This window comes from Panthera uncia, chromosome D1 (genome assembly GCF_023721935.1).
Source record: "Panthera uncia isolate 11264 chromosome D1, Puncia_PCG_1.0, whole genome shotgun sequence".
NCBI lineage: Eukaryota > Metazoa > Chordata > Mammalia > Carnivora > Felidae > Panthera > Panthera uncia.
This window is the reverse complement of record NC_064808.1, coordinates 57819480-57837845: the sequence shown is the minus strand read 5'-3', so window position 1 is coordinate 57837845 and position 18366 is coordinate 57819480. Positions and strand designations below refer to the sequence as shown.

At 37.6% G+C, this 18366-nt stretch overlaps 1 protein-coding gene across 4 annotated transcripts in view; it reads left to right on the top strand.

Annotated features, from left to right (window-relative positions):
* Nucleotides 1–18366, top strand: part of GDPD4 (glycerophosphodiester phosphodiesterase domain containing 4) — a 177455-nt gene that overhangs the window by 94710 nt on the left and 64379 nt on the right. For all 4 annotated transcript variants that reach the window (XM_049652732.1, XM_049652731.1, XM_049652726.1 and 1 more), the window contains exons 12-13: nt 12575–12796; nt 13714–13868. In XM_049652732.1, coding sequence (XP_049508689.1) covers nt 12575–12796; nt 13714–13868 — 377 coding nt within the window. The remainder of the gene's footprint in view (nt 1–12574; nt 12797–13713; nt 13869–18366) is intronic.

The following is an 18366-nucleotide window of genomic DNA, read 5'->3' as shown; positions in this document are numbered from 1 at the left end:
ATCTAAAATGAGTCTCTTGTAGACAGCAAATAGATGGGTCTTGTTTTTTTATCCATTCTGATACCCTATCCTAAGTCTTTTGGTTGGCACATTTAATCCATTTACATTCAGTGTTATTATAGAAAGATTCGGGTTTAGAGTCATTGTGATGTCTGTATGTTTTATGCTTGTAGTGATGTCTCTGGTACTTTGTCTCACAGGATCCCCCTTAGGAGCTCTTGTAGGGCTGGTTTAGTGGTGACAAATTCCTTCAGTTTTTGTTTGTTTGGGAAGACCTTTATCTCTCCTATTCTAAATGACAGACTTGCTGGATAAAGGATTCTTGGCTGCATATTTTTTCTGTTTAGCACACTGAAGATATCGTGCCAATCCTTTCTGGCCTGCCAGGTTTCAAAAGAGAGATCAGTCACGAGTCTTATAGGTCTCCCTTTATATGTGAGGGCACGTTTATCCCTTGCTGCTTTCAGAATTTTCTCTTTATCCTTGTATTTTGCCAGTTTCACTATGATATGTCGTGCAGAAGATCGATTCAAGTTACGTCTGAAGGGAGTTCTCTGTGCCTCTTGGATTTCAATGCCTTTTTCCTTCCCCAGGGCAGGGAAGTTCTCAGCTATAATTTCTTCAAGTACCCCTTCAGCACCTTTCCCTCTCTCTTCCTCCTCTGGGGTACCAATTATGCGTATATTATTTCTTTTTAGTGTATCACTTAGTTCTCTAATTTTCCCCTCATACTCCTGGATTTTTTTATCTCTCTTTCTCTCAGCTTCCTCTTTTTCCATAACTTTATCTTCTAGTTCACCTATTCTCTCCTCTGCCTGTTCAATTCGAGCTGTCGTCGTTTCCATTTTGTTTTGCATTTCGTTTAAAGCGCTTTTCAGCTCCTCGTGACTGTTCCTTAGTCCCTTGATCTCTGTAGCAAGAGATTCTCTGCTGTCCTCTATACTGTTTTCAAGCCCAGTGATTAATTTTATGACTATTATTCTAAATTCACTTTCTGTTATATTATTTAAATCCTTTTTGATCAGTTCATTAGCTGTTGTTATTTCCTGGAGATTCTTCTGAGGGGAATTCTTCCGTTTGGTCATTTTGGAGAGTCCCTGGCGTGGTGAGGACCTGCAGTGCACTTCCCCTGTGCTGTGGTGTATAACTGGAGTTAGTGGGCGGGGCCGCAGTCCGACCCGATGTCTGCCCCCAGCCCACCGCTGGGGCCACAGTCAGACTGGTGTGTGCCTTCTCTTCCCCTCTCCTAGGGGCGGGATTCACTGTGGGGTGGCGTGTCCCGTCTGGGCTACTTGCACACTGCCAGGCTTGTGGTGCTGGGGATCTGGCGTATTAGCTGGGGTGCGTAGGCAAGGTGCCCGGGGGCTGGAGGGGCAGGCTTAGCTCGCTTCTCCTTAGGTGATCCACTCCAGGAGGAGCCCTGTGGCAGCGGGAGGGAGTCAGATCCGCTGCCGGAGGTTTGGCCCCGCAGAAGCACAGAGTTGGGTGTTTGCGCGGAGCGAGCAAGTTCCCTGGCAGGAACTGGTTCCCTTTGGGATTTTGGCTGGGGGATGGGCGGGGGAGATGGCGCTGGCGCCTTTGTTCCCCGCCAAGCTGAGCTCTGCCGTCCGGGGGCTCAGCAGCTCTCCCTCCCTTTGTCCTCCAGCCTTCCCGCTTTCCGAGCAGAGCTGTTAACTTATGACCTCCCAGACGCTAAGTCGCGCTTGCTGTCGGAACACAGTCTGTCCGGCCCCTCCGCTTTTGCCAGCCAGACTCGGGGGCTCTGCTTGGCCGGCGAGCCGCCCCTCCGCCCCGGCTCCCTCCCGCCAGTCCGTGGAGCGCGCACCGCCTCGCCGCCCTTCCTACCCTCTTCCGTGGGCCTCTCGTCTGCGCTTGGCTCCGGAGACTCCATTCTGCTAATCTGCTGGTGGTTTTCTGCGTTATTTAGGCAGGTGTAGGTGGAATCTAAGTGATCAGCAGGACGCGTGGTGAGCCCAGTGTCCTCCTACGCCGCCATCTTCCCTCTCTCTCCCGGGTTTCACCTTTAAAAAGTTTTTTTTTTTAATGGTTATTTATTTTTGAGACAGTGTGAGTGGGGGAGGAGCAGAGAGGGAGAGGAACAGAGGATCCAAACCAGGCTCCATGCTGACAGCAGTGAGCCCAGTGTGGGGCTTGAACTCACAAACCATGAGATCATGACCTGAGCAGAAGTTGGTTGCTCAACTGACTGAGCCACCCAGGAGCCCCATGGGTTTCACTTTTTTTTTTTTTGGTGTTTTGTGTCTCTGCTCTAGGTTTATGTTTTGTGGTTATTATGAAGTTTTCATAAAATGTTAGATAAAATACTCCTTTTTCTGCTGATAGCAATTTATTTTTGTCTATATAGATTCTATACTTTTCCTCTTCCCCTTTCATATTTTTGCTGTCAGAAATGATCTTTTATGTTGTGAGTTTGTTACCAAATTGTAGTAGTTATAGTTATTTTTTTTTTAATTTTTTTCAACATTTATTTATTTTTGAGACAGAGACAAAGCATGAACGGGGGAGGGGCAGAGAGAGAGGGAGACACAGAATCGGAAGCAGGCTCCAGGCTCTGAGCCATCAGCCCAGAGCCTGACGCGGGGCTCGAACTCACAGACCGAGAGATCGTGACCTGAGCCGAAGTCGGACGCTCAACCGACTGAGCCACCCAGGAGCCCCTATAGTTATTTTTAATGCTCTTTTTCTTTAACCTTTGTGCTATAATTGTTTAACATCATATTCTAAAATACAGTTAGTGTTCTGATTCTGCCTTTGTATCACCTTACTCAGAGTTTTTGTGTACATGTGTCATTTCAGGTAGACAAGCTCCTTTCAGCATTTTTTGTAAGGTAGGTCTAGTGGTGGTAAACTCCACTAGCTTTTGCTTGTCTGGGAAAGTCTTTATTTCTCCTTCATATCTGAAGGATAACTTTGTTGGATAAAGTATTTTGGACCGGCAGTTTTCAATCTTTCAGTACCCTGAATATGTCATTCCACTCTCTTCTGGCCTGGAAATCTGCTCATAGTCTAATAGGGGTTCCTTTGTAGGCTACTTTAAAAAAACTCTTGGCAGCCTCTCACATTTCCTTATTATTGACTTTTGACAGCTTTATTATAATGTGTCTTGGAGAAGGTCTTTGCATTGAGATAATAAGGTGATGTATTCGCTCCATGGACTTTGTGTCCCAACTCTTTCAATAGGTTTGAGAAGTTCTCCACTGTTCGTTCGTTCTTTCTTTCTTTCTTTCTTTCTTTCTTTCTTTCTTTCTTTCTCTCTCTCTCTCTCTCTTTCTTTCTCTCTCTCTCTTTCTTTCTTTCTTTCTTTCTCTTAGTCTTTAATTTTTGAAAGAGACAGAGCACAAGCAGGGGAGGGGTAAAGAGAGAGGGAGACACAGAATCTGAAGCAGACTCCAGATGACCTGAGACAAAGTCGATGCTTCAATGACTGAGCCACCTGGGCACCCCTCCGCTGTTATTTCTTTTTTTTTTTAATTTTTTAAAATTTATTTTTGAGAGACAGAGACCGAGCACAAGCACGGGAGGGGCAGAGAGAGAGAGGGAGACACAGAATCCAGAGAGGGAGACGCAGGCTACAGGCTCTAGCTGTCAGCACAGAGCTTGACACGGGGTTTGAACTCATGAACCACGAGATCATGATCTGAGCCGAAGTTGGATGCTTAACCAACTGAGCCACCCAGGCACCCCTCCACTGTTATTTCTTTAAATAAACTCTCTGCCCCTTTCTCTTCTGGTATACCCATTATTCTTATTTTGGCTCTTCTAAGGGAGTCTGATAGTTCTCATAGGGTTTCTTCACTTTTTAAAAGTCTTAGCTGTCTCTTTCCTACCTGAATCATTTCAAGATTCCTGTTTTTCAGCTTTCTTATTTCTTCCATTTGATTTGCTCTATTTCTAATGTTTTCTAATACATTCTTCATCTCATTTATTAAGTTCTTCAGCTCCAGAATTTTTTTGGTTCTTTAAAAATATTCCCAAATGTTTTTAAAAACATAGCTCTAAGAAACCCTAGATAAAATAGGGTATCTCAAAGGAAATTAGATAATATTTTGAACTGAATGAAAATAGAACGTATTGAAACTGGTAGAATTCAACTAAAGTTATGCTTAGAGGAAAACCCCCTTGGGATTATCTGCTTATATTAGGAATGAAGAGTCTCAAATCAGTAATCTAAGCTTCCTGTTTAAGACACTAGAAAAATAACAGTGAATTAAACCAAAAATAAGAAAAGAAGTAATAAATAGCAGAAACCAGTGGAATGGAAACAGAGAAATAGAAAATGTCAGTGAAAGAAACTTATTCTTTGAAGAGATCAACAAAACTGATAAGCTTCTAACTAAGTGACCAAGACATAAAGAAGACACAAATTTCAAGTATTAGAGGTAAAGGTTTATCCATTCAGATCCTCCAGACATTAAAGAAGATAATAATGAAATACTGGTAATAGTGGAGCTGGCTCATATTAGTTCATAAGAGCCAATTATTAAATTTCAGAATTTTTGGAACCAATTGTTACATCAGTTATGAAATTAGGCATGGTTATAGTATTTAACCAACAAAAACTTGACAAGCACTACAGTCAGATCTCTTTATTTCTCAAGAGCTCCTTGTTAAGCATTTAGCAGCACATCATTGTCTATGAACAGCTGTGCTTATAAATATGAAAATTTAGGTGAAATGGAACAATTGTTTGAAATACACAAGCTACCAAAACTCACTCAGGAAGAAATATGTAACCTAAATAGTCCTATTTAAGACTATTTAAGTCCTATTTAAGACTATTCAAGAAACTGAATTTGTAGTTTAAAAATATCCCACAGGAAACCAATTTGTAGATGTGTTCACTGGTGAATTCTACCAAATGCACAAGAAACAAATAATACCAATTCTAAATTCTCTTCCATAAAATAAAAAAATAATAATCTCCAGTACATTTTTATGAGGCCAGAATTTCTCTTATAACAAATCTATAAAAAGGCATTTTCAAGAAATCTCAAGACTGATAAAACCTCATGAATACAGATATAAAAATCATTAAGAAAATGTTAATCTGAATCTAGCAATATGTAAAAATGATAATATACTGTGATCAAAGAGGTATCATGCTGACAATGCATGGTTTATAGTTGAAAATCAATTAATTTAACCACGTTAACACACAAAGAAGAAAATGTATAATCTCAATTCATGAAGAAAAATCATTTCATAAATTTAACTTCCATTCTTGATCAAAACTCTCAGAGAACTAACAATATAAAGGAACTACCTTTACTTGATAAAGATAATTCTGTAATATACCTAACATCATACTTATTGGTGAAAGAATGAACTTATTCTCCTTAAGACTTGGAAAAAAGAAGAATGTCTCACCACTCCTATTCAACATCATATTGTAAATCCTAGCCAGTGCAATAAGGGAAGAAGGCATACAGACTGGAAAAGAAGAAATATAATTATTTCTCTTTGCAGGGGACATTATTGCCGGTGTAAAAAATCCCAAGGAATCTACAAAAAATATTCAAGAACTAATAGGTGAATTTAGTATGGACACAAGAAACAAGGTCAATATTTAAAGAAACACAAAACAAAACAAAAAACCCTAAATCTAATCAGAGAGGACTTCTCATTTCAGCTACAACACATAAAGAGCTTGGAAGTGCTAACTCCCATCCTTATAAAAAGAGAGAGAGAGAGAGAAAACGCAAAACAAATTGGAAATCAATGCCTTTTTTAGATCCATAAAAGAATTGAAATCACAGGGCAAACCATCACTCTGGACAGAGACACTCAATCTAGAGAGAAAGGTGAGTACAGAGAATCACAGCCAAGATCAGTTTACTAGAAGCAGAAGCCACTGGGGCCAAGAACTGCTAGGAACAGTTTAAGTTATTGGTAATTTTGATTAATGCTGGAGGCTGAGTGTGGACTAGTTTGAGAATTAAAAACTCTTGGGGACCCAGTTTTATATAGACTCCCATTTTGCCTCCAAGGACTCCCATCAGGTTTTCATAGTGAGGACTGGGGAAAAAACTTCTGTTTTGGGCAGCAGGAGGAGAAAAGTAACTTTTTTGAAATAACATCCTGAGTGTTCTTCATTGCAAAGCCCTAGTCTTCAGGGAGAACTACTATTCCAGAACCTTATCTAACATGTGGGAAGGGCAGTTAGTCAACTCCAGTTCACTCTAATCTTCCTGTCTCATGTAAGGGTAGAGAAAAAAAAGACTAGGAAATGCTTCTGGAACTTACACTCAGTAAAAGCCAAGATTTAATCATAAGATTGTAGAATGCTTCCTTTTCCCAACACCTTATCACCACATGAATAGGGCTTCAATATAATAATAGTGGGTTACAACTGAGAGGGCTGCAAAACATACTTTGTCTAAGAAGGAGCTCTTAAGGAATCCAAAGACAATAGGAGAGGAAACAAAACAAAACACAGAAACTGAATCCTCTAGTACCTATAGCTATATAAAAACATAATTATCTCAGTCCCTCATATCCATGACATCATGTCCAGTTTCCAACAAAAAAATTTTAAGATACTAAGACAAGATAAAGCACAATATGAAGAGACAAAAAAAAGTGCCCAGATATAACACAGATTTTGGAATTATTAGAGAATTTTAAATAACTATGATTAATATGCTAATAGATCTAATGGAAAAAGTAGGCTATGTTAATAGCTTTAATGAAAAAAGTAGACAACATGCAAGAAAAGATAAGTAATGTAAGCAGAGAGATGAAAATTCTAAGAATTGAAAGCCTAGAAATAAAAAATATTTAAGTGAAATGAAGAATGCCTTTGATGAGCTTATCAGTAGCATGGACACAGATGAAGAAAGAATCAGTAATCTTGAAGTTACATCATCAGAAACTTCCCAAACTGAAACACAAAGAGATAACTGAAAAGAACACAATAGCCAAGAATTATGGGGAAAATTACAAAAGGTATTAACATACGTGTAGTAGGAATACCAAATGGAGAAGAAAAAATATTTGAAGTAATAATGGTTGAAAATCTCCCAAAATTAGTGACAGACATCAAACCACAGATCCAAAAATCTGAGAGAATACCAAATAGGATAAATACCAAAAAATAGTCATAGTTTTTAAAGCTATTTTAAGTTGCAGTGACTATTCAATAAGGAAATGCTTTAGCCCAACCAAAAAGTAAACATGGTTACTAGTATAAATTCATAGTCCACAGAGGGAAGACACTGTACAAAACCATGTTAGAGAACCTCAAAGGGCCCTTTGGTGCAAAGTTCCAATTCATTTCTCACTTTATAGTTTTTCCAGGATTATGTTGGTTACAGGTGGGGAAAGAACTGGTCCTACTTCTGATGTCATAGAATAGTTACCTTATCAGTGTTTGATATTGCAGCCAATTTATCCCTACTGTAATGAATTGTGTCATGAAGATTTTGGGGAAGTATCCATTGGAAGTTAACTGGTGTGGGGCACCTGAGTGGCTCAGTCGGTTAAGTGTCTGACTCTTGGTACAGCTCCAATCATGATCTCATGGTTCATGAGTTCAAGCCCCGCGCTGGGCTTCATGCTGATAGTGTGGAGCCTGCTTGGGATTCTCAATCTCTCTCTCTCCCTCTCCCTCTCTCCCTGCCCCTCCCCTGCTCATGCTCTAAACAAACATTTAAAAAATTTTTGAAAAAAAGGTTAACTGGTGCTACAAGGTAGCCACCATGAATCTGGCAACCTGATTAGTTGTAGTGTTTCTTTTCAGAATTGGGGGCCAAATTTTGTGTATTAATGATGGAATTCCTAAACCCGTAGATTGGTCTTTGTTCTTTATAAAAGGCCCTTGTCTAAGGGTTTTAGAGCATTTTGTTTAGTATAATGATCTGCTAAAGTATTTCTTCTAATGTCTCTTTACTGTGGACCTCTACCTTTAGGACAGCAACTTATTTGGGAAGCTTCAGGGCACCCAGTAGTTTGTGTATTTGTTATTCATGTTTAATACAGATAACTAAAAAGGTAAAAAAACTTCTCACGTGCCCTAGAGAAGGCCCTAATTTTGGCCGCTCAAGCCAATTTGATAACTGGTAATAAATTTGAGACTTTGTGAGAGAATCTGGAAAAATCAGTTTATTATGAAGAAGGTGCATAATCCATTTATTATTATCTTTTTTAATTGTTAAGATAAAACCTGTCAGTAAACAATATTAGATCAAGATTTGGTATAGGAGCACACAAAAGGTTTGTTCCAAGCATGGAAAGTTCTCAAATTACAGAAATTAGGAGATTCTCCTTTGGTAGGATAATACAGTTGCTGTATGAAGAGTGTTATATTGGTGAATGGCAATACAAGAAAAGAAAATGACTATTTCATAATTAATTAACTGACATAAAACATTGGGTATTTTTGGTTAACAACAGAGATTGTATGGAATGTGTTTCCATAAAATAGAAAGATGAAACTAGTATAGCATCTGAAGATTCTTAGACTAATTTGACCAGGACTGCATTTTCTTCTGAAGCAAAGATAAAAAACCTCAATACTGGATCAATGGGTATTAATAGGCAATGAGTCTTTGTTATTACAGCTTACTAATACTTTTAGACCATGGCCTCCCCTTCTGTGTACTTTCAAAAGGAAATGTTTATTATGATCTAGAAGATCAGCAAAGATGATTGTTGAAGAAATATTTTGAGATTACTGAAGGTCTTTTTGGTTTCCATGTTTTGTGAAAATGGTTCCAAAATGTTTAAGTCTAATCATACAGAGAGGTCTGTTTCAAAACAGTCTGTTGTATATACTCCACAACATCCACTTAATTCCAGAAATTATTTAATTGTCCTTAGTGTTTGGCCTTGGATAATTTGTATCTCTCATTAGATATGTCCTTCCTCAGCCAGTATATCATGGTCTAGATCAAGTGTTGGCAAACTATGGCTTGTTGTACAAATCCAGCCACTGGCTATTTTTGTACAGCCTGTGAGCTCATAAGAGTTGTTTTTACATTTCTAAATGGTTGAACAAAGTCAAAAGAAAAATGTTTCATGACCTGTAAAAATGATATAAAACTCAAATTTCAGGGTCCATAAATAAAGTGTTTTTTTTTGGAACACAGCCATGCTTATTCATTATGAATTGTCTTTTGCTGTTTTTGCACTATAGAAGCAGAGTTGAGTAGTTGTGACAGAGACTGTATGACCCACAAAGTAAAAAATACTTAGTGTCTGGCCCTTCACAGAATAAGTTTGCTGAACCCTGGATAATGAACTGTTACTTTGTAGAATTAAAATTTCTTTTTCTTTTATTTTTTTAATTTTAAGTTTATTTTATTTCATTTTTGAAAGAGACAGGCATGAGTAAGGGAGGGACATAGAGAAGGGAGAGAGAGAATCGCAGGCAGGCTCTGTGCTGCCAGCCCAGAGCCTGAAGCAGGGCTTGAACTTACAAAACTACGAGATCATGACTTGAGCTGAAATCGAGTCAGTGAGCCACCCAGGTGCCCCTAAAAAAATTTTTTTAGAAGCTTCATGAATATGTAGTTGATCTTGCAATTTCAATATGTCTTATTGCATATCCCTATGATCTTGGTTTAACACTTGAGAAAAGTAGGATGGGGCTTCAGTAAATGTCTAAGGCATAATTTTCCAGGTAAATTGTTGATTGTTCCCTGGTGAAGGCAATACATATTGATTGTCTTCATCAGCTAAAACAGGAAAGAAAGTAGAGATAGGGCCAAAGAGATTGTATTTGCATTAGGCAGTACTAGAAAATGAGGTATATAACTCTTTGGCTAATAGCTTACAGATGTGGGACGAATCTGTATCTTCTACCATCTCAGTTTTGGGTTTTCTTTTTTTAAACAGGCAAAACAGACATTTTGCTTGGACTAAAGCAAGGGATAATTAATCCTTATTTTATTAAATCTGTTATAGTTGGCTTAGATCTTCCTTAACTTCAGCATTAAGAGGATTTTAGGCAACAGTGTCAAGAGAGTCAATATGAACCCTTACTGGTTTGACTCTCAATTATTCTGTCATTTCCCCTCATGGGGTTCTAGTTCTGTGCCCCGTTATTTGCTTGTTTTGGAATTAATATACTAATGTCCATGCTATAATTTGATAATGTGAAGTAGAATTTTCTGCAACTCCTGAAAATATTTTATCTGCAGTATATTTCTTCTGGTGGGTCTTTTTGCACAGTAGATTCCTAATGATGAAATTTATAGGAAAGTGCCATAGGGAAGGAAGAGTTCTGACAAAAGTAACAGTTATAGGTTGGGACATGGAAAAGGATTTAAGATGGTTAGAAATTCCCACTACTTGAATAGTTTTGGTACTTTGAGCAGTCTGATTTTCCATGGTAGTGGTATTAATAGTAAAGGTAGTGGCACCAGTATCAACAAGAAGCTATATTGTTCATCTATATTTATATATAGTTATCTTCAGAATCTCATGTTGGGTAGTAGCGTTTCCCTTTAAGTGGTATCGTTAGGCAGATTTTGGATAATTGTTCCATTTCTTACCAATAGGGTACATTGGATTCTCCTACTTGTAATTTCTCTAAGCATAAGCATAGAGAATGAGGACATTTTTAGTGTTGTTTTTATGTGGAGAACCACAAGTTTGTTTCCATTTCTAGCTTGTTGTTTTCTAGGGCTTTAAAAAAAATGTTCAACAACTTGTTGGAGATAGTCTAAACTGGTTTTGTCCCGTTCCAGTTTATTTTTCTAAGTCTCCTATTTTATGTACCAAAAATAAGAGGCTCAATTTGCTTCTGCTGTTAGACCTACCCCAAATTACTATTTAAAGCTTGCTGGAATCCTGTTTTAAACCCTATTGTTTAAAATTTATTTTTAAAAATTTTTTTGTTTACTTTATCCTTAAAGAAAAGGCTTTACAAAGCATAAGAGACTGTTAAAAACTGAGAACAAACTGAGGGTTGATGGGGGGTGGGTGATGGGTATTGAGGAGGGCACCTTTTGGGATGAGCACTGGGTGTTGTATGGAAACCAATTTGACAATAAATTTCACATATTAAAAAAAAAAAAAAGAAAAGGCTTTATAAATGTCCTTCCATAGAGTATTTCTTATTCTTTTTGCTCATTCAGGGACATTTTAAAAATTATGCACAGCTGATTTATTTCAGTTCTGTCTTGGTGTTTCTCTTTCTGCTCTTTTAAGTTTTCCCCACATGAAGGTCTAATAATTAAGTGAAATCAGTTCTATATCTGGAAGAATCTACCAAACTCTTGAATTCTGAGGCAAATTTTTTATTTTCCTGAGGATTAAGAAGGCCCTTAATAATAGACCTCAACTGAGGTCTAGACCATGACTTAATTCAACTTCTATGATCTGGCTTCTGTTCTAGTTTGATGATACTGTGCAATATGATGATTTCTTTGCTGAAAAGAGGGAGGTCAGGGGAAGGGGAAGAAATAGAAATCTAGGGTGAGAATGAGAATGAAGATAAAGTCGTGTAGAAAAAGATATTACTTGAGTCTTGAGAAAAGGACCCATGTCCTGTTTCCTTCTTAGAGATAGCCTTTTATCACTGACTTCACCCACAAATTATCTAAAATAAACAAATGACTATAAAAGTAGCCATTTTTAAATTTAATATAGCTAATAGATGTATGGACTGAGGTATAAAATGAAATTCTTTGAAAAATATTGCAAAGAATATATGACAATTCCTGCCATAAGGAAGGTACACTCCAGTAGGAGCAGTAGAGAGTGAGGGAACTAATGTGAATTGTGCACTTTTCTATGTACTAGACACGCTTATAGAACTTGTAAATATTTTATCATATTTAATATTCAAAATAATCCTGAGAAATACATAGGTTACCTCTCCACATCCCCATTTTATAGTTTGGGCAATGAAAACTTTGAGAATTTAAATGGTTTTACCACAGTTACACAGAAAGAAGCATATGAAGTAAAAATTTGAATCTGGCCTAAGACATAAATAGAAGGCAAAATGAAATATACAACTGAGGCATAAAAATGAGTTTTTGGAATTTAATACCATCAAAGTCTTTTTAGCTCAGGAATATTTAAGGAAGGCTTCATGAAGGGGGTAGCGTTTAAGCTGGGCTTTGTAGGTTTAGGATAAGATTTAACAGGTGGATACGGCAAGGAAAACCAATGAGTGATAGAGCTGGGATTGAATCCAATTTAATCTTAAACCAAACCCTGTTTTTCCATTACACATAACTAGAAAAGTGAGAGCAAATGTGGGAAACCAGTGTGACTTTTATAAAAAGAGATTGTATTACCTCAAGTTATAGAAAAAAGTCTGAAAAGGAAGGTCAGGACAAAAATATTAAGGACTTTCCATGCAAATATGACATGTTCTACAGCGTAGAAGAAATCATTCCAAATACCGTAATTACCTATTAAGATTACATTCAATTTCTCTCCTTGGCAACTGTTATTTCAGGACCAGTATTTCAGAGGATCTGGTGGGTTGGATGATAATGGAGCAACGTGGGGATAGGCCTGGGTGTGGGGCTATCTAGCAGGAGAATTGGAAATTGCTTTTGATAGGAGCCAATGTATTCTCTGATGTATTTGTTTTTAGTTTAAACCATTTTACCACATGAAACCCCTATCAAGGGCTGATCGTGAAAAAGCAGAAAATCAGAGGATTCCAAAACTAACTGACTTATTGGAACTTGCACAGAAGGAAAAAAAATTTGTGATATTTGATCTTAATACCCCTCCACGAAAACATCCTCTCAGACACACGTATATTCGCCATGTAGTAAGCGTGATCCTTGCCTCTAAAATTGAGCAACATCTGGTATGTCTGTCTCATTATTTATGGTAGAGGTTGGGAGGTGGGTAGCATGTCCCAGGAGCATAGCAATTGAACCTGACCTAGCTTGTAGATCTTCCCTGGGATGTCTAAATAATTTTGCTATCTGTAGAAATAGAGATTGTTTCTTATGTAGCTACACGTGGCAATCTAAGAATGACCCAGTTAAATTTATCTCAGTGGGGAAAAACACAGAAGCTGTTTGCTACTCCAAACCAAATGAAATAACAGCACTCTGTTAAAAAAAAGTATGTGTGTAATGACTATACAATGTAACCTGCACCATCACTAGCATAGAACTATTAGAAGGGGCCTGGATAGCACTAAGGCTTTGAGGATTTGACTTTAATTAATGGTACAGAAGAAAGAGCTGGTTCTTATTTGAGCAGAGATTTGTTCATCATGTTTTTCAGAAGCAACTCTCTGCACTTGGGCAATCATTCCAAATCTCTTAAGTTATTAAAATATGGTAGAGTGCTGAGTGAAACAAATGTGTCTTCTTGCAAATGGAACTATTTCCACAGATGAGTCATAATAGTATTCCCCATTGACAGGAAATGACCCCTCTCAAAGATGATTTTTAGCATTATCAGCTGGAGGAAATAGGATTCCTACCTTTCATCTGCACCTACCAACTCCTCATCCACTTTGGCTAGTGTGGGGCTATCTGAACACAATGGGCCCTTGACTCAGGATATTAACTTTAAGAAATCTCACTCCAGAACAACCCTGGTGAAAGTCCCATCATAAGAGTTCATTGGATGGTATTAGGCCACGTTGACTCTTTCACCAAGGACTAGAATCTCTCTCTACTCTCTATAGACTGTTACCAGTGCTGGAATGAGGCTGTTTGTACCTAGAGAGCTGATTATCCACTAAAGACTTCCTTTTTCTCCTTACAGATTTTTTGGTTGCCAAGTTTTGATAGGCAGTATGTCCAAAGCAGAGCTCCTGGTTTTCAGCAAGTGGGCCAGTTATTTTCCATTGAACGTCTTACAAAAGAAAATATCAGTAGAATAAATGTTGACTACAAGAGGTTGTTCTACAAAGGATTGAAGTAAGTGTTTGACCATGTCTTTCTTGGTATGTATTGCCTTGCATAAAATCTGCATTACCACCAGACTACTTTAATTAGCATCTCCTCATATCAGGATTTCTTTGTGTGGCTCTTTTTGAATCCCCTATTTTCCCCTTCTTACCCTTCTCACCCTGTCTTCCTCCTTCCCTCTGCTAGCAAACATTTGTGTAGACTGTGTCCCTGTCTGTGGAACATAGTCATCAGCCTCTGCTTTACCTCCAGTCTGTTATCATTCAACACACTTTTTTGTGTGCTTGGTGTTTTTGTTCTTATATAAGTCAGAAATCAGAAAGTTGTTTATTTCCTTCAGCTATTACTAGAAGCATTGCAGTACCTCATAAATAGCTTTGTGGTTCAGATAGCCAGATTTCTTATGAGATAATTAAGAACATACCTAAATAAATAAAAAATAAAAACAAGTTAAAACAGCCAAGCACAAGAAGAAACTAAAATTATTGTCTATATTTATAAATATGTAATTAGCAACAGATTTTCAGAATTAAAAGCACCAGGGGATAAAATGGCAATTTTTTCCAAACTTAACTGTTATTAATCACTGCTTAATTTAATCCATAGTTCCTTTCTCTTAGATTTAAAAGTAATTTTTTTCAGATGATTGTAAATGCTTCAAAGCCAATGTTTTCCTTGGAGATATATATATATATATCTAAAATCTCCTTGGACTTAATAAAAATTACCCTTAGATACCTTTCTGCGTCTCAAGCCATGAGCTAGGCTGTTGGATTTACTTACGTTCTTATTCTCACTTCTCTCACCCCTCTGGCCATGGGATGGTTGATCATAAAATGTATCTTTTTCCTTTTAGCAGTGGAAAATTATATATGTTTTGCCTCTATTTCCCAATCAGAGGATTTCTCTTTTCTGAACTACTACTTCTATTTTGAGTATATTTCCCTTTCCTTTTACTTTTTTCAAATAGAAAATGGATCTGTGGTGATGTTCTTCTCTTCTACTCATAATTTTTTTTTGAGAGAGAGAGAGAAAGAGACTGAGCAGGGGAGGGGCACAGGGAGAGGGAGAGAGATTATCTTTTTTAAAAATTTAATTTATTTTTTTTAAATTACATTCAAGTTAGTTATCATATAGTGCAAGAGTGATTTCAGGAGTAGATTCCTTAATGCCCCTTACCCATTTAGCCCATCCCCCCTTCTACAACCCTTCCAGTAACCCTCTGTTTGTTCTCCATATTTAAGAGTCTCTTATGTTTTGTCCCCCTCCCTGTTTTTATATTATTTTTGCTTTCCTTCCCTTATGTTCATCTGTTTTGTATCTTAAATTCCTCATATGAGTGAAGTCATATGATATTTATCTTTCTCTGACTAATTTCGCTTAGCATAATACCCTCCAGTTCCATCCACGTAGTTGTGAATGGCAAGATTCATTCTTTTTGATTGCCGAGTAAAACCTCCATTGTATATATATACACCACATTTCCTTTATCCATTCATCCATCGAAGGACATTTGGGCTCTTTCCATACTTTGGCTATTGTTGATAGCGCTGCTATGAACATGGGGGTGCATGTGTCCCTTCGAAACAGCACACCTGTATCCCTTGGATAGATGCCCAGTAGTGCAATTGCTGGGTCATAGGGTACTTCTATTTTTAATTTTTGAGGAACCTCCATACTGTTTTCCGGAGTGGCTGCACCAGCTTGCATTCCCACCAATGATGCAAAAGAGATCCTCTGCCTCTGCATCCTCACCAACATCTGTTGTTGCCTGAGTTGTTAATGTTAGATATTCTGACAGGTGTGAGGTGGTATCTCATTGTGGTTTTTATTTGTATTTCCCTAATTATGAGTGATGTGGGACATTTTCTCATGTGTCAGTTGGCCATTTGGATGTCTTCTTTGGAGAAGTGTCTATTCATGTCTTTGGCCCATTTCTTCACTGGATTCTTTGTTTTTTGGGGGTTGAGTTTGATAAGTTCCTATAGATTTTGGATACTAACCCTTTATCTGATATGTTGTTTGCAAATATTTTCTCCCATTCCATTGGTTGCCTTTAAGTTTTGCTGATTGTTTCTTTCGCTGTGTAGAAGCTTTTTATTTTGATGAAGTCCCAGTAGTTCATTTTTGCTTTTGTTTCCCTTGCCTCTGGAGACGTGTTGAGTAAGAAGTTGCTGTGGCCAAGGTCAGAGAGGTTTTTGCCTGTTTTCTCCTCAAGGATTTCGATGGCTTCCTGTCTTACATATAGGTCTTTCATCCATTTTGAGTTTATTTTTGTGTATGGTGTAAGAAAGTGGTCCAGGTTCATTTTTCTACATGTCGCTGTCCAGTTTTCCCAGCACCACTTGCTGAGGAGACTGTCTTTATTTCATCGGGATATTCTTTCCTGCTTTGTCAAAGATTAGTTGCCCATAAGTTTGTGGGTCCATTTCTGGGTTCTGTATTCTGTTCTGTTGATCTGAGTGTCTGTTTTTGTGACAGTACCCTACTATCTTGATGATTACAGCTTTGTAATACAATTTGAAGTACGGGATTGTGATGCTCCTGCTTTGGTTTTCTTTTTCAACATTTCTTTGGCTATTCAGGGTCTTTTCTGGTTCCATACAAATTTTGGAATTGTTTGTTCTAGCTCTGTGAAGAATGCTGGTGTTATTTTGATAGGTATTGCATTGAATATGTAGATTGTATTTGAGTATGTAGATTGACATTTTAGCAATATTTGTTCTTCCTATCCAGGGGCATGAAATCTTTTTCCATTTTTTGTGTCTTCTTCAATTTCTTTCATAAGCTTTCTGTAGTTTTCAGCGTATAGATTTTTCACCTCTTTGGTTAGATTTATTCCTAGGTATTTTATGGGTTTTGGTGCAATTGTCAATGGGATCGATTCCTTGATTTCTCTTTCTGTTGCTTCATTATTGGTGTATAGGAATGCAACAGATTTCTGTGCATTTGTTTTATATCCTGCAACTTTGCTGAATTCATCAATCAGTTCTGGCAGTTTTTTGGTAGAATCTTTTGGGTTTTCCATAGTCAGTATCATGTCATCTGCAAAGAGTGAAAGGTTGACCTCTCCTGGCTGATTTGGATGCCTTTTATTTCTTTGCGTTTTCTGATTGCTGAGGCTAAGACTTCCAATACTATGTTGAATAACAGTGGCAAGAGTGGACATCCCTGTCTTGTTCCTTACCTTAGGAGGAAAGCTCTCAGTTTTTCCCCATTAAGGATGATATTAGCGTGGGTCTTTCATACGAATGGCTTTTATGATCTCGAGGTATGATCCTTCTACCCTACTTTCCTGAGGGTTTTTTATCAAGAAAGGATGCTGTATTTTGTCAAATGCTTTCTCTGTATCTATTGAGAGGATCATGTGGTCCTTGTCCTTTCTTTTATTGATGTGATGAATCACATTGATTATTTTGTGGATATTGAACCAGCCCTGCATCCCAGGTATAAATCTCACTTGGTCATGGTGAATAATTTTTTAATGTACTATTGGATCTGGTTGGCTAATGTCTTATTGAGGATTTTTACATGTATGTTTATCAGGGAAATTGGTCTATAGTTCTCCTTTTTAGTGGTTTACTGGTTTTCGAATCAAGATAATGCTGGATGCATAGAAAGAGTTTGGAAGTTTTCCTTCCATTTCTGTTTTTTGGGACAGCTTCAAGAGAATAGGTGTTAATTCTTCCTTAAATGTTTGGTAGAATTTCTCTGGAAAGCCATCTGGCCCTGGACTCTTGTTTTTTGGGATATTTTTGATTACAAATTAGATTTCTTTACTGGTTATGGGTCTGTTCATATTTTCTATTTGTTCCTGTTTCAGTTTTGGTAGTTTATATGTTTCTAGGAATTTGTCCATTTCTTCCAGATTGCCCATTTTATTGGCGTATAATTGCTTATAATATTCTGATATTATTGTTTGTATTTCTGCTGTGTTGGTTGTGATCTCTCCTCTTTCATTCTTGATTTTATTTATTTGGATCCTTTCCCCTTTTCTTTTTGATCAAAGTGGCTAGTGGTTTATCAATTTTTTTAATGCTTTCAAAGAACCAGCTTCTGGTTTCATTGATCTGTTCTACTGTTTCTTTTGGTTGATAGCATTGATTTCTGCTCAGTCTTTATTATTTCCTGTCTTCTGCTGCCTTTGGGTTTTATTTGCTGTCCCTTTTCCAACTCTTTAACGTGTAAGGTTAGGTTGTGTATCTGAGACCTTTCTTCCATCTTTAGGAAGGCCTGGATTGCTATATACTTCCCTCTTATGACCACCGTTGCTGTGTCCCAGAGATTTGGGCTGTGGTGTTATCATTTTCATTGGCTTCCATGTACTTTTTAATTCCTCTTTAACTTCTTGGTTCGCCCATTCATTCTTCAGTAGGATATTCTTTAGTCTCCAAGTATTTTTTATCTTTCCAAATTGTTTCTTATGGTTGATTTCAGGTTTCATGGTGTTGTGGTCTGAAAATATGCACAGTATAATCTCGATCTTTTTGTACTTGTTGAGGGCTGA